At 42.9% G+C, this 12768-nt stretch overlaps 1 protein-coding gene across 9 annotated transcripts in view; it reads right to left on the bottom strand.

Moving 5' to 3' along the window:
- ARHGEF9 (Cdc42 guanine nucleotide exchange factor 9) overlaps nucleotides 1-12768 on the bottom strand; it is a 197314-nt gene that overhangs the window by 148436 nt on the left and 36110 nt on the right. For 2 of the 9 annotated variants that reach the window (XM_004781253.3, XM_013050362.2), the window contains exon 1: nucleotides 11693-12537. The exons of 3 other annotated variants lie outside the window; for them this stretch is intronic. In XM_004781253.3, the coding sequence (XP_004781310.1) occupies nucleotides 11693-11701 (9 nt within the window). In that variant the 5' untranslated portion in view covers nucleotides 11702-12537. Of the gene's footprint in view, nucleotides 1-11692; nucleotides 12538-12564; nucleotides 12594-12768 lie in introns of those variants that run through there. 4 more of the 9 variants (XM_004781256.3, XM_004781260.3, XM_004781257.3 and 1 more) reach the window with 3 other exon arrangements.

Here is a 12768-nt window from a genome sequence, read left to right as displayed (position 1 = left end):
AAGGCCAATGTGGCAGGACTATACAATGGTCCTTATCTTCTCACCTAGACCCCTAGAGCCACGAGACTGTTCCATATAAAATGATGTAGGCAAAGGTGAAAATGTTGATTTGTCCTAAGTAGGTCATTTGTCAAAAGCCTGTAAAATTTCTAACACAACTCTTAATCATATCATGAAAACTCAGTAATGCTCATCACAAATCCTAGCCAAGAAATTGGGGGCCAAGAATTGATTTTTAATTGCCAAGTGCCTAGATGGTTCTGGCTTGATGGACTTGAGAAGGCACTAAATAAAAACACAGTTAATTCTGGCTTTCTTCCAAGCTCTTCTTTTAGCTTTGCAGGAGACAGGGAGAGAAAACGTTCCTCTGCTATTCATAGCAGCATGTGTGTGGACTGGTAGGGGAGATGGAGCTGAGGATAAATAAAAGAAAGCTCCCTATATAAAAAAAAAATCCAGCTTTCCACCAAGGAATCAAGACATGAGCCAGGTCATAGGACTTTTATACTTTTAAGGGAGGGAAGCAAAAAAAAAAAAAATTCCTTCATGCTGTGATGGAGAAGGCAAAAAGACAATGATATTTGTTCAATGTCACCCAATGACTGAGTTCATTTGCAGGCTCTCTTAAATCATTCATATGTATTTCATTAACAAAACCTTTGTAAAGGGCTACTGAGCATCAGTTCCCTCCATTATAGCAGTCACATAGAGATTTCTGACCCAGACAGTTCTCAGGGATTTTCGACTCCAATTAGCAGAAAAGAAAACTAACTCAGAGAAGCTAAGTAATTTGTCCAAGATCACAGAGCTAAAAAATTATAGATTACTAGTTCAGTGACCCTTTGCTTCCCATCACACTATACAGATTTCCCTCACCACCCCTGAAAGGCAAGAGCAGCTTGTAAGTCATGGGTCCAGGAACTCATATCCTTACTAGGCAACGTGCTAGTTCCAGTACTACTATAAACATACTGTATTTCCTTGGATGAGTTCTTTCTCTTTCTGTGCCTAGTTTCCCAGCTTCCACAATGAAGGAATTAGATTAAGAACAGATGCAATACCCCTTTTCTAGAAGGTATAGCTATCTGGAATGATGTTAAATGGCACTATAACTTCAGAGCTTGAGCCCAGATCAGTTATATGACAATAACTCTTTGAGCCTCATTTTTCTCATTTGTAAAATGATAATCCCTGCCCTTCCTACTTCACAGGGCCACAGAGAAGATCAAGTGAGATAATCTGTAAAACCCAATGATCAGTGTAAAAAAATGTTCAAGAAGGAGAGTCAAGAATCAAGTGAGTAACACTAGCCCCAGAAGTCTTTCTCTAAACCCAAGTACAGAAAGTGTCTATGTACATTCTGTTCAATAAATCTTCCTGAACCTTCCTGCGCAGTTCAACCTATATTCTTTTTTTTTAATTTAATATAATTTTTTTATTTTTTATAAACATATATTTTTATCCCCAGGGGTACAGGTCTGTGAATCACCAGGTTTACACACTTCACAGCACTCACCAAAGCACATACCCTCCCCAATGTCAACCTATATTCTTAAAAACAAACACCTCACTGGTTGCAAGTGCAAAGGAAATTAGTAAGTCCCTCCACTCCCTTTGGGCCTTAACCACAAAGCAGTCTCTCAATTCTGTGTGTGTTCTGAGCCCTCCCACTATACTAGGTCTACCATAGCCACTCCTAGGGATGCCTGGCTCTCCCTTGTCTGCCTCTTTGCTAATACCAAAGCACCCACTACTGCCCAGCCCTCCTGCCAACCAGCAGGGTTCACAGAAGGAGGAGGAAGGAAGAGAGTGGGTGGAAGAGAGGCTGTGGGAGGTACAGCTAAAAGTAGCTACTGTCTTTAGGCACCACATTCTAAGGGGGTGGAGGGTGGGCTCTTAGCATATCCTTCCTGCAGCCAGCTGGACATGAAGGTACATGGCTCCCCCTCCTCTAATGAAGGCAGGCAGGTAGAGAGATCAGAGTTGCCAGAACTATTCCCAGAGCTCTTCTGCACCCTGAGGGTAGATGGTTGCACAACACAGTGCTGCATCCAGGGCTCTCTCCCTCGGGAGAACTAATGTAATCTGTAGGAGATTCTAGGATTCCTCTTTTGTGCCTCATCTCACTGCCTGATACCTCAAGGTCTGCTGACAGGCCTGCTTCCCTCTGGTAGGTTATATAATACTACTGTTCTCCCAGTTTCTGTGTCAGCTTGCTTTCTCCAGCCAGACTTGAGAGTGCATTTAGGTCTCTGATAGAGCCAAAGGAGCACTAAGCCAGCATCCTATAGCATAGGTCGCAGGTTACAGAGGATAAAGTCCTGATTTGAGGGGTTGGGATCCCAGGCCCATCACTGAAATCTTGGAAAAGTCCCTTTTCCCTTAATTGTTTCACTTGTAAAATAGGAAATGGAAAAGGGAGAGGCATGCTGCCGATCTCCAAGGTATTCTTATCTCTGCCTGAACCTTCTCTCCCACCCAGGGCTGTCCCATCTTCCAAGCAGTCTGTCTGCACTGGGCAGAGCTATCCCCGCTCTCCTAATCCCAATTCCCCTAGTGACTAACTAAGGTCTACACTGGCAAGATGATTACCTGAAATTCTAGACTCTGTCCTTCACCTCTGTCCTAGGCTGATTTCAATCATACGACTTCTGCTTTTTTCTGTTCTATATAGAAGTTTCTGGCTCAGGGGCGCCTGGGTGGCTCAGTGGGTTGAGCCTCTGCCTTCGGCTCGGGTCATGATCCCAGGAGCCTGGGATCGAGTCCCGCGTGGGGCTCTCTGCTCAGCAGGGAGCCTGCTTCTCCTCATCTCTCTCTCTGCCTAAAAAAAAAAAAAAAAAAAGAAGTTTCTGGCTCAAATTTCATTTGAGAACATGGATCTTCTATTGAATCCACTCCTCAATTTTAATGACATGGAAACTGAGGCCTAGTGGGGAAAGGCCTTGATCAAGTTCTGGCAGCAAGGTAGGAACAGGACCATGGCTTGCTTCCAGGGGCCCCAAGGCCACTTCCAGTGTTTTTATTCCCTACTGAAGGTCTGCCTTCCATATACTGTCTCTGCTATGGATGCATTAGTTTCCCTCTCCTCTGCTACCAATGCTTAACCTTGATGCTGAAAGACTAAATGGCCAACTTTTGTCAGGGGAAACTTGCACAGAAGAATGATAAGGACAAGAAAGAACTTACCTCAAACACATCCCTCCTTTAATGTTTCCTTTTTCCTCCAGGTTAGCCCTTTTCTCCTTTCTTTTAAACTTCCTCCTGAGTTCTGCTCTCTGTTAGTGGAACCTCTTCAATTCTGAGTCATGACCAGGGTCCACTATGTAGGCTACACTGGAAGAAGAACTGCAAGATGTGGTATCAAGGGGCCTGGGTCAAGAACTACCACCTCTTGAACTGTGTGACCTTGAGTAAGTCACTTAATCTCTTTATGCCTCAGTTTCCTCAACCACTTCCTGATTTTGGAAGTAGCCAATGAAGTAACTAGGGAACTTTATTTGTTAAAATAAAAATTCTTATTAACAATATTGGTATTAACTAAATAAACAGCTACTTAAAATACCACAGGAAGGAGTCCTGGGCTGTCAAAACAGCCAGCCCCTATTCTTCTTTCCCAGAGCTATGAGACTGATATTTTATCTATAACAGGCAGTTCTCAATTATCCACACAACATGTTTTTTTAATGACTGCTAAATCTCAAACTGGCATCCCAATGCCACTCAGCTCACTGTAGGGCTCCCCTCCCTGCTGGCAACTATTGTGTGCTCAATGAATACAACCTATAGTTGAGTGTTTTAGAAGAAACTTAAGCCAAATAAAATTAGGAAGGCAAGTCTATTACCCCCCAAATCACCTTATGCATTCCAAATCTGCTATAAGGGATCGGTGGATTACCGGATGGTTTTGAATAATAATATTCTTAATCATTTTGATCATTTTTATTAATCACAACGTAAGCACACATCATTAGAGCCAGAAGAAATCTTTGAAACCAACTAATCCTCCTAATCTTATTTGAAGATGAGGAATCCAAATGTCAAAGGGGAGAAGTAATTTACCCAAGGTCAGTCAAAAATGAACAGGATCTTCCCCACTATTACAGCAAATGCACAGGGGCTCTTTTTCCTAAAGGGTTCAAACCATCTCACAACTCATAATTTTAAATTCATATAGGTCCCCAGACTACTCATTCTCTAGGACTGAGTCCTTTTTAGAGTGGGCACAAGCCCCGCAAATTCATCAAGGCCCCCACAATCCTAGAATAAAATCTCACCATCTGCAAAGCCTGCCTATTCACGTGTGTGATAAGCTAGATTCAGGCTGATCTGACATTTCCTTTTAACATAGCAGTCATCCTCATCCCTGGCTGAACATTCTTGTCATCTCATGGAGCTTTTAAAAAATATTGATGCCAGGGCCTCACCAGATCTCCCCCCAGAGATTCTGGGAATTTGTCTTGTTAACTTCCCAGGTGATTCTAATGTGCAGCCAGGCCTGAGAACCACGGGTTAATAGAAACAGTTCAGCCTGGGAAGTCATCAGAGAGGGAGACCAACCATAAGAGACTCTTAAGTATAGGGGAAAAAAATGAGGTTTTTCTGGAGGGGAGGGGGGTGAGGGGGATGGAGTAATTGGGTGATGGGCATTAAGGAGGGTAGATGATGTGATGAACACTGGGTGTTATATGCAACTGATTAATTATTGAACTCTACATCTGAAACTAATGATGTACTATATTTGGCTAATAGAGTTTAAATAAAATAAATTTACATATATAAAGAAATTTCTTTAAATATTTATATGTATAGACAAAAAATAAAGAAAAAAAAACAAACAATTCAGCCAACCAAGTGAAACATGCACAAATATTTCCCTGAAATTTTGAAAGCCAAATATATTCTGCTTTAAAGCTATATCTATGATGTCCTGCTTTTTCTTTTTTTTTTTAAGATTTTTTTTTTATTTATCTGACAGAGATCACAAGTAGGCCGAGAGGCAAGCAGAGAGAGAGGAGGAAGCAGGCTCCCTGCAGAGCAGAGAGCCCGATGTGGGGCTCGATCCCAGGACCCTGGGATCATGACCCGAGCCGAAGGCAGAGGCTTAACCCACTGAGCCACCCAGGTGCCCCATGTCCTACTTTTTCTAAAAGAAAGTGATGGTACACAGAATCTACAGTTGTGGCACTGGCCTTCAGCAAATCATGGACCCAGTTAAGAAACATAGTTAGAAAGAAAAAGAGAAACATACAGTTTATGGGTATTAAAAGAAATTGGGAACTCTGGAGCCTGCAATAAGATTTACCAGGATTAAGATGCCAAGTGAGGGGCGCCTGGGTGGCTCAGTGGGTTAAAGCCTCTGCCTTCGGCTCAGGTCATGATCCCAGGGTCCTGGGATCGAGCCCCACATCGGGCTGTCCGCTCCGTGGAGAGCCTGCTTCCTCCTCTCTCTCTTTCTACCTGCCTCTCTGCCTACTTGTGATCTCTGTCTGTCAAATAAATAAAGTCTTTAAAAAAAAAAATGCCAAGTGATACATACTCCCTTTTTCCGATGAGGTCATTGGCTTGGTAGATGATTACCACGAACCTAGAATACATCTAGGTTCTACAAAGCATACCAACAAATCTATCATGCCACATTTTCCTTTTTTACACATTGGTAGGATAAATGATGGCAGTCCAGTGGATTCTGCACTGGTTGACCAGATATATACAAAAATTAAAGGGCTGTAACTCCAAGAAGGGGCTCTGGTGAAATTAATGCCATCTTATTTTTTTCTTTTTTTTTTATTAACATATAATGTATTATTTGTTTCAGCAGTACAGGTCTATGATTCATCAGTCTTACACAATTCACAGCACTCACCTTAGCACATAACCCCCAATGTCCATCACCCAATTGCCCCATCCCTCTACCCCCCGCAGCAACCTTCAGTTTGTTTCCTGAGATTAAGAGTCTCTTATGGTTGAACATTTCTTTAAATCACCAATTCAGATGGTACTTATTCAGTTTCCAAATAATGCAATGCTAAAAGAAACTGCTAATCTGCTTCATGGCATAAAAAAAAAAAAAAGAAATTAGCCCACCACCCCCCAAGCATGAATACACAAACCGATGGAAATAAAGTTTAACTCATGTACTGCTAGAAGGGACTGCTAATTTGTTGCACAGTATAAAGAAAAAAAATAAGGCCCATAAAAAGCTAGACTGGACTAACCAAGCAAAATAAAATTTAATAAATTGGGTTCAAAAAAGTCTCAAAAATCCAATTCCACAACAGAGTAGAAGACTGGACTGAACAGCAAAGCGTTTGAGCCTACATTCCAAAAAGGTAGTACAATGGCCCTTAATGCTGACTGCACATTTGAATTACTTTGGGGAGACTTCAATTTTTAATTTAGGGAAAAAAAGTTGCCAGGGACCTATCTCACACCAATTAAATCAGAATTTTTCAGTGGGGACTTGGAATGGATATTAAAATCTCCCCAACTGATCTCAATGTTCAGAAAGAATTGAGAACCAGTAGAAGGCAACATTATTAGATATTTCACAGACAGATCAAAGTCCCTTTGTACTTAATCCTGATCAAGTAGCACCTAGAGTAGCATAGTAGTATAATCAGTTCTGGGCAACACCACTTCATAAAGAAATATAGAAAAATAAGAGTATTTTGAGAGGAAAGAAAATTGGATGAAAACTGCAGCTCCTTCAAAACCATCCTGTATTTTAGGCTTCACCTATTCACATTCCTTTCTCTTTAAAGATTCCAGATACTGAGTTTTCATAAGATTAAAAGAAATTTTCTGATGTATATTTAAGATAGTCATTTTATTGAATGAGAAATTCTGTGTAAAATTGCTATAAAAATGAAAAATATGAAAAAGCACTAAAAATATGAGTAAGCTGAGGGAGATAGTATGACTTCAGGAATGACTCACAAACCTACCTCTCCACCTGACCTCATTCAGCTTCACACTAGTTGGGGATGATCAACTCTGACTCTCCCCACTCTCCATTTGAAAGGCAGACCTATGTCCATGGCACCAATATCTCTGACCTTTACTTACCTCATCTGTAAAACAGGGAATAACAATCATCCCTACCCACTTCACAAGGGTGATGTGATGCACAAAATTAGAAAAGATGTGAAATTGCTTTGTAAATTCCACAGACCCATGTACTGACAAGGGATTACTAGTACTGTCATTACTGGATTTTATCCCAAGTCTTCTCTATCCTCTAGGCACTTCCCCTTCATAGCTTTTCCACTTTGTACTTTGATGCCAAGGTAAACCATGCTTAACTAAATGTTCTTGAGAGCTAGACCCACCTAATGACAGAAGACACTCTGGGCAGATATCAGAAGAGCTAAACTTTGATCAAGGATTCTTAGAAAGCCAGAGCCTCAGTTGGCCTAAAACAAGTTGCAGAACTAGAAATAAAAGCCAGAAAGTATAAAATCCCTCACCTCCATATCATTTAGGGGGCAAAGCAACTGGGGCTGGATCCAGAAGTTTAGTATGAGATCTTCTAAGGAAGCAGTTATTTTGGGAGAACAGGTTCAGTTCCCAATTATGTCCTTGTCCAGAGCAAACACTCAGAGGCCAAGATAACAGACAAAGGCTAGGGGGACATGCTTTGGCCCATGTAACTGTAAGTTACTGCAACTGTAAGACTGTGCCTTTTGCTCATAGCCAAGTACTCTCAATCTAAGCCTCACCACAGGGCTAATTACCTTACCCACAGGCTCACTGGGATCTCGAAGCTCTCAATACTTAATCACACACAGTGGTGAATGAGAGAATCAGCCAAGGCCAAGCCCAAGCCCAACCTGTTCACCAGGCTTACAATCAAAATGGCCTTCCTAATTTGCCCAGCCTTCCCATTTGGAAACTCCTCAGAAACCAATGACATAAAAACAAAATCCCCTAAATTCCATACAGCGGCCAGCCTGAGCAGAGTTCCCTAAGCCACAGACAAAACTGGGGCACATTACACAAGTAGATGTTACAGGTTCTGACAGATAGGGGCTGTCTCAATAGGGAAAAAGCACTGCTCAGTTTGTTCCCACCATACTATCCCTTCACCTCCTCTCTGCCTCAGCCAAAAGTCAGGGTGAAAAAAATATTTTTCATGATCTACAGACTTCCTTGCACTAAAACTAGATTGTGAAATGACTCAGTTAATCTTAGGAAGACATTTGGAAGAAAGGAGAAAAGAATTTGAACCCAGGAGCTTTCCAATAAAGAGCCCCAATGACTGGAATGAGGCTAGTATGGTTAATGAGGCTAATATACCTTCTCTGGATGTGTTTTCTAGGCATTTGCAGGCAATGAGGATCTTGTTTCTTCTTTGTTCACCAACCCCCCCACCAAAGCATCTCTCCAAGTCCTGCTGGGCTGCAGCTCCCTTTCCCTAGAGCCCTTTGTGCCTGGACCTTTTAAAGGGTGGGCTCCAGAGCTCAGCAGGAGCTAAGTGATGCAGGAGGTTGCTAGGATACTGGTAACAGGCTGCTTTTGAATCCCCTGGTGGGGAACTGGGAGGGAAAATTTCTGAGCTGGAATTCTGTCCTTTCTAAGAGCAAAAGCTTATCCTCTACCCAAAGAAATCAGAGAAGAGGTAAGGAAGCGAGAAACTTAGTTGGAAAAAGCTGGGACAATCAGAGATGAAAACCCCTCTTCTCTTCCTACTCCTCCTTCTCCCACCAACCACCCACTTACAGCAGGAATGTGGGCAGGGTAGAGGAGGCTGTATCAGAGGGGAGAGTAAATGGAAGAGGGAGAAGAGACAGAAGAGGGAAGAATAAAAAGTCAAATGCAGAGGATTCCACTCTTCTGGGCTGCATTTTTCATTTTCTCCCACTCTTCTCTTTTTGCATATCCTCACAAGTCTGAAGGAGAAATGCCAAACCTTTAGGATTCACAGAAGTAAAAAGTCATACTGCCAACTTTGGTTCTCTACTTCCCAAACTCCCTTTTAGCTGCTCTTGGTTGGCCTGCCATCTGGCTAGCAACATCTCCTTATTTGCCTAGAGATAAGTTAATTTGAAAAATGCTTACCCATTTTGCCAGCTAAATTGCTGATGGAAGGGCTCAATCAAGTGACTCCTTTAGCCTAAGGGGCTGTGGGGTAGGAGGGTTGGAGGAGTGTAGGGGAAATACCCATCCAATCTGGCACCGGTCAAATCCTTACAGGCCCTAGCACAAGGAGGCCATTCAGAACTATGGAACAGTCAATGCATGCCCTGCTATTTTTCCTCATTCCTAGCACAACCAACCCCCACCCACTTTCAAGAGTGTGCACCCTCTCCCCTCTATATACACAGAAGGGTGTGCATACACACCCACAAACATACTGCCACACACCCTACACACATACATTCACAAAGGTTCTCTGCCAAGGGTCTGTCAGGCACCCAGAGGTGAAGATTATGGCATTTCATGACCCTACTTTGCCACAAACCTGGCTCAAAGACTAGCTTTAGAGAACCCTTCTCACCTTAAAGGGGGGGAAAAGCAAAAAGCATTCCATTGCTATAGTCCAGTTTTCTTCCCATAAAGCTAGGTAAAAATTCTCAAGTTTTTCCAGATACCAGCAACCAGGTATTTCCAACCCCGCCCCATCATCCATTGATAAAGATTTCATTTTCCTTTTCACTTGTCTTTCCAGTTCCTCCCCTTCTGATTTCAAGTGCCTCTAGGCACCCAAAATCACCGAATGCAATAACTTGGAGGCCACTTAGTCCAATCATCCCCAAATGCCAATGTTACAGGGAAGCCCAAACACACTGAGAAGGAAAAAAAAAAAAGCCCAAGGTCAAATAATCTCTCAACAGAAAGAACCCAAGTCTGTAGCTGCCCAGCCTAGAGATTTTCCTGTCCAACATGTCTCAAAACAAAGTGCCCAGCCAAAACATAACCTTATTTTAGATAATACCATTGGAGCTAAGAGTATGTGGTGGGGCAAGAGGAATCACAAGATTTTCTTTGCAAAGAAACAAGTTCAGTTCAATCCAGCCCCCTCCCAACAAAGGAACCAGAGAGTAAATAAGAATCTTCCAAGATCATGCTTATACCATGGTACAACAGAATAATATTAATTTTTTTTTAAAAGCCTTTTACCCACTCGGTGCCAAGTGCACATACCCTGAGGCTCAAAACCTCTTTTGACGCCATTAAATAATATTCTCTGGATTCTGAGATCAGGACAATTTCAAGTGCCCTTCACAGCCCCTTTCCCTTCATAATCATTTCCAAAGAGATTGAACAATAAGACATGGAACTTGACAGCACAATCCCAGCAGATTTGTACATCACACGTGAGCAGCCAACCCCACGGGTGTAGGGGGAACATGCGTGTAGACTGTATGCACCCCGATTCATTGTTACATGGGCCAGAAAAAGCGCTATTTCAAGTCAGGTAAACATAGAATGGAATACCTGCCAATCAGTGGGAGGAGGTAGGGGGAAAATAAGTATCTTGTACATTGGCATCAGAGACCATTTCCTGGCTTTTCCAAAAGCTTTTTTAACAGAAAGAAAAATATAAAAATAATAGCAATAATGACAGCAATCACCACCACTACCATCTGATAGAGAAATGCAAATATATGTCAAAATTGAATGTTGCTTCTAGCTCCCGTTTTCCCCAGCTCTCAGCCCATTCCACGCAGACTTTTTTTTGCGGGGGGGGGGGGGCGCTGCTCAAAACTTAATTTAGCATGTTACATACTTTCATTTTGTTATGGAAATCCTTCAATTAGAAACCTCTGATCTTTAAAGAACAAGAAAGCAAACAAAACCCACCACTTTATCATTAGCACTAGAAAGTTCTATTTAAAAACGTAGTTCAAGAACATCATTGCAAATAAAGATTATCCAAAAGAGGCATATACATGTACCATTATTCCCAAGGTGGGTAAAGAGCTGGCTTTTGTTGTTTTTTCAGATGACACAGAGAAAATCCACAAACTCAAATCCAGGGGTACAATCTTCTTTGGGAAAATGAACCCAAACAGCTCTTGTCAATATCTCTTCTTGCCAATTCATAAACATCAAAGAAGACTTTAATGCTTCAGTCCATAATTCCAAAAAAACTGACAATTAATGCTATAAGAAATGTTTTAAAGATGGCTTATTTCCAAATTGGAAACTATGAACTAAACCCTAGACAGCTAATTGAGTCAAAGGACACAGTCACCAACTGCCAGCTCAACGCACCCCACCATATCACTTCTCAAATTCTTACTTATCATTAGAAACTAAAGAATCGTTTTTCCTGAATTCATTCCTTGTTTCATTTTTATTCCCTCTTAACATCCAGTGCAGGGCTGACTTTCCTAAGATGTCAAAAATCCATCACACTCTTCCCACAACCATCCTTGTCCAGAAACAAACCCAAATTCACTCCTGATGGCAAGAGATAATTTTTGACTAAAATTCCTTGACGGAAATTATAGGTAGTTTTCAAAAACAATGAACTGAAAAACAAAAACACCACACACAGCAAAGCCACTGTTTAAGGACGCAGATCTTGCTCCGTGAACACCACATAGATGGAGAATGCACACACACACGCACACTTAAATAGAATACATTTCTTTATCAACTATTTTACTCAAGCAATAAGCAACTACATTCACAGGCATATTTAAAAGACAAGACATGACAAAAGATTTAGGGAGAGATAATATACCAACGTCATACATATCACAGCGAGGCCATGTTGAAGCTCAAAACGTTTTCCCCCCTGAGTAAGAAAGCTTGCTTTCTCTCTCTTTCCCTGTCTCTGTCTGTCTGTCTCTTTTTTATTCTCGGTGGTTCTCGGGATGAAATCAAAGCGAGAGTTCGCAACAGCTCAGGAAGCTGGACTCCATTCAGCGCGTTCCCAGGAAAAACATGAGTATGACATTGACAAGCAGGAGGACTACAATCACGGCAAAAACAACTACAGTTTGCACATCCAGGGTCATGGTGCAATGCAGAACACTGTAGTGTTCCAAGTGGGGGGCCGGCAGATTGGGAGATGTCAGTCTCTGCTCTGTCAGACTGTCCATACAGCCACCATGCTAGAAGGGAGAGGAGGAAGTCGGATGGTTGGGGAAGGGCTGGGTTTGGCGCCCGAGTTTGGTATGGGGCGGGAGGATGGGGACAGGGGAGATTGCTTTCCCCCTTCTCAGGATTAAGCTGATTTTTCTTCCCTAGCTGAGAAATCTTAGCTCGCGCTGAAGTCGGCAGAGTCCAGCATTCTCTCTCGGGCGCCAAGCAAAAGGCAAAATCCTGGCTTTTCAAGGGAAAGGCGGGAGGAACCAGTGCGAGGTTCTCCTGCGCCTGCTCGGTTGTCTGTCCGGGCGTGCGTCTGTCCAGCTGCCTGGCTACAGGTCAGTCGCGGTCTCCCCTACTCCCTCTAGGTCGCTCGCTTTCCTAGTTTCCTCGTTTTTCTAGCCTGGTTGCTTGCTTTCTCCGCGGGTCTCCCGGCTTCCAGCCTTTCATTTAAATCCTGCCTTGCTGGCTCTCTCCCTCTCCTCTCCCCACCCCCCAAGCCCGTAGGCGGTGTTTTTTATTCACCTAACGACTGTGGGCGCCTGCGTGAGGAGCTGCCGGAGGGGTTGACAGTCCCCTCAGCCAATAGCAAATGCTGCAGCCGTGCGTTTACTCGCCGGGTGGGGCGGGACTTCAGCTGGTGTGCTAGCCCCGGCAACCTATCGGAGGGCCCAAGCCTTCCCTTCCCCCAAACCCCCACTAGCGCGAGCCAATGGCCGCCGGTTCTGG

The sequence above is a fragment of the Mustela putorius genome, unplaced genomic scaffold (genome assembly GCF_011764305.1).
Source record: "Mustela putorius furo isolate JIRA1106 unplaced genomic scaffold, ASM1176430v1.1 tig00001472_pilon_pilon_pilon, whole genome shotgun sequence".
In the NCBI taxonomy this organism is placed as follows: Eukaryota; Metazoa; Chordata; class Mammalia; order Carnivora; family Mustelidae; genus Mustela; species Mustela putorius.
Note: the sequence above shows the minus strand (reverse complement) of the source record. Positions and strands in the feature narration are given on the sequence as shown.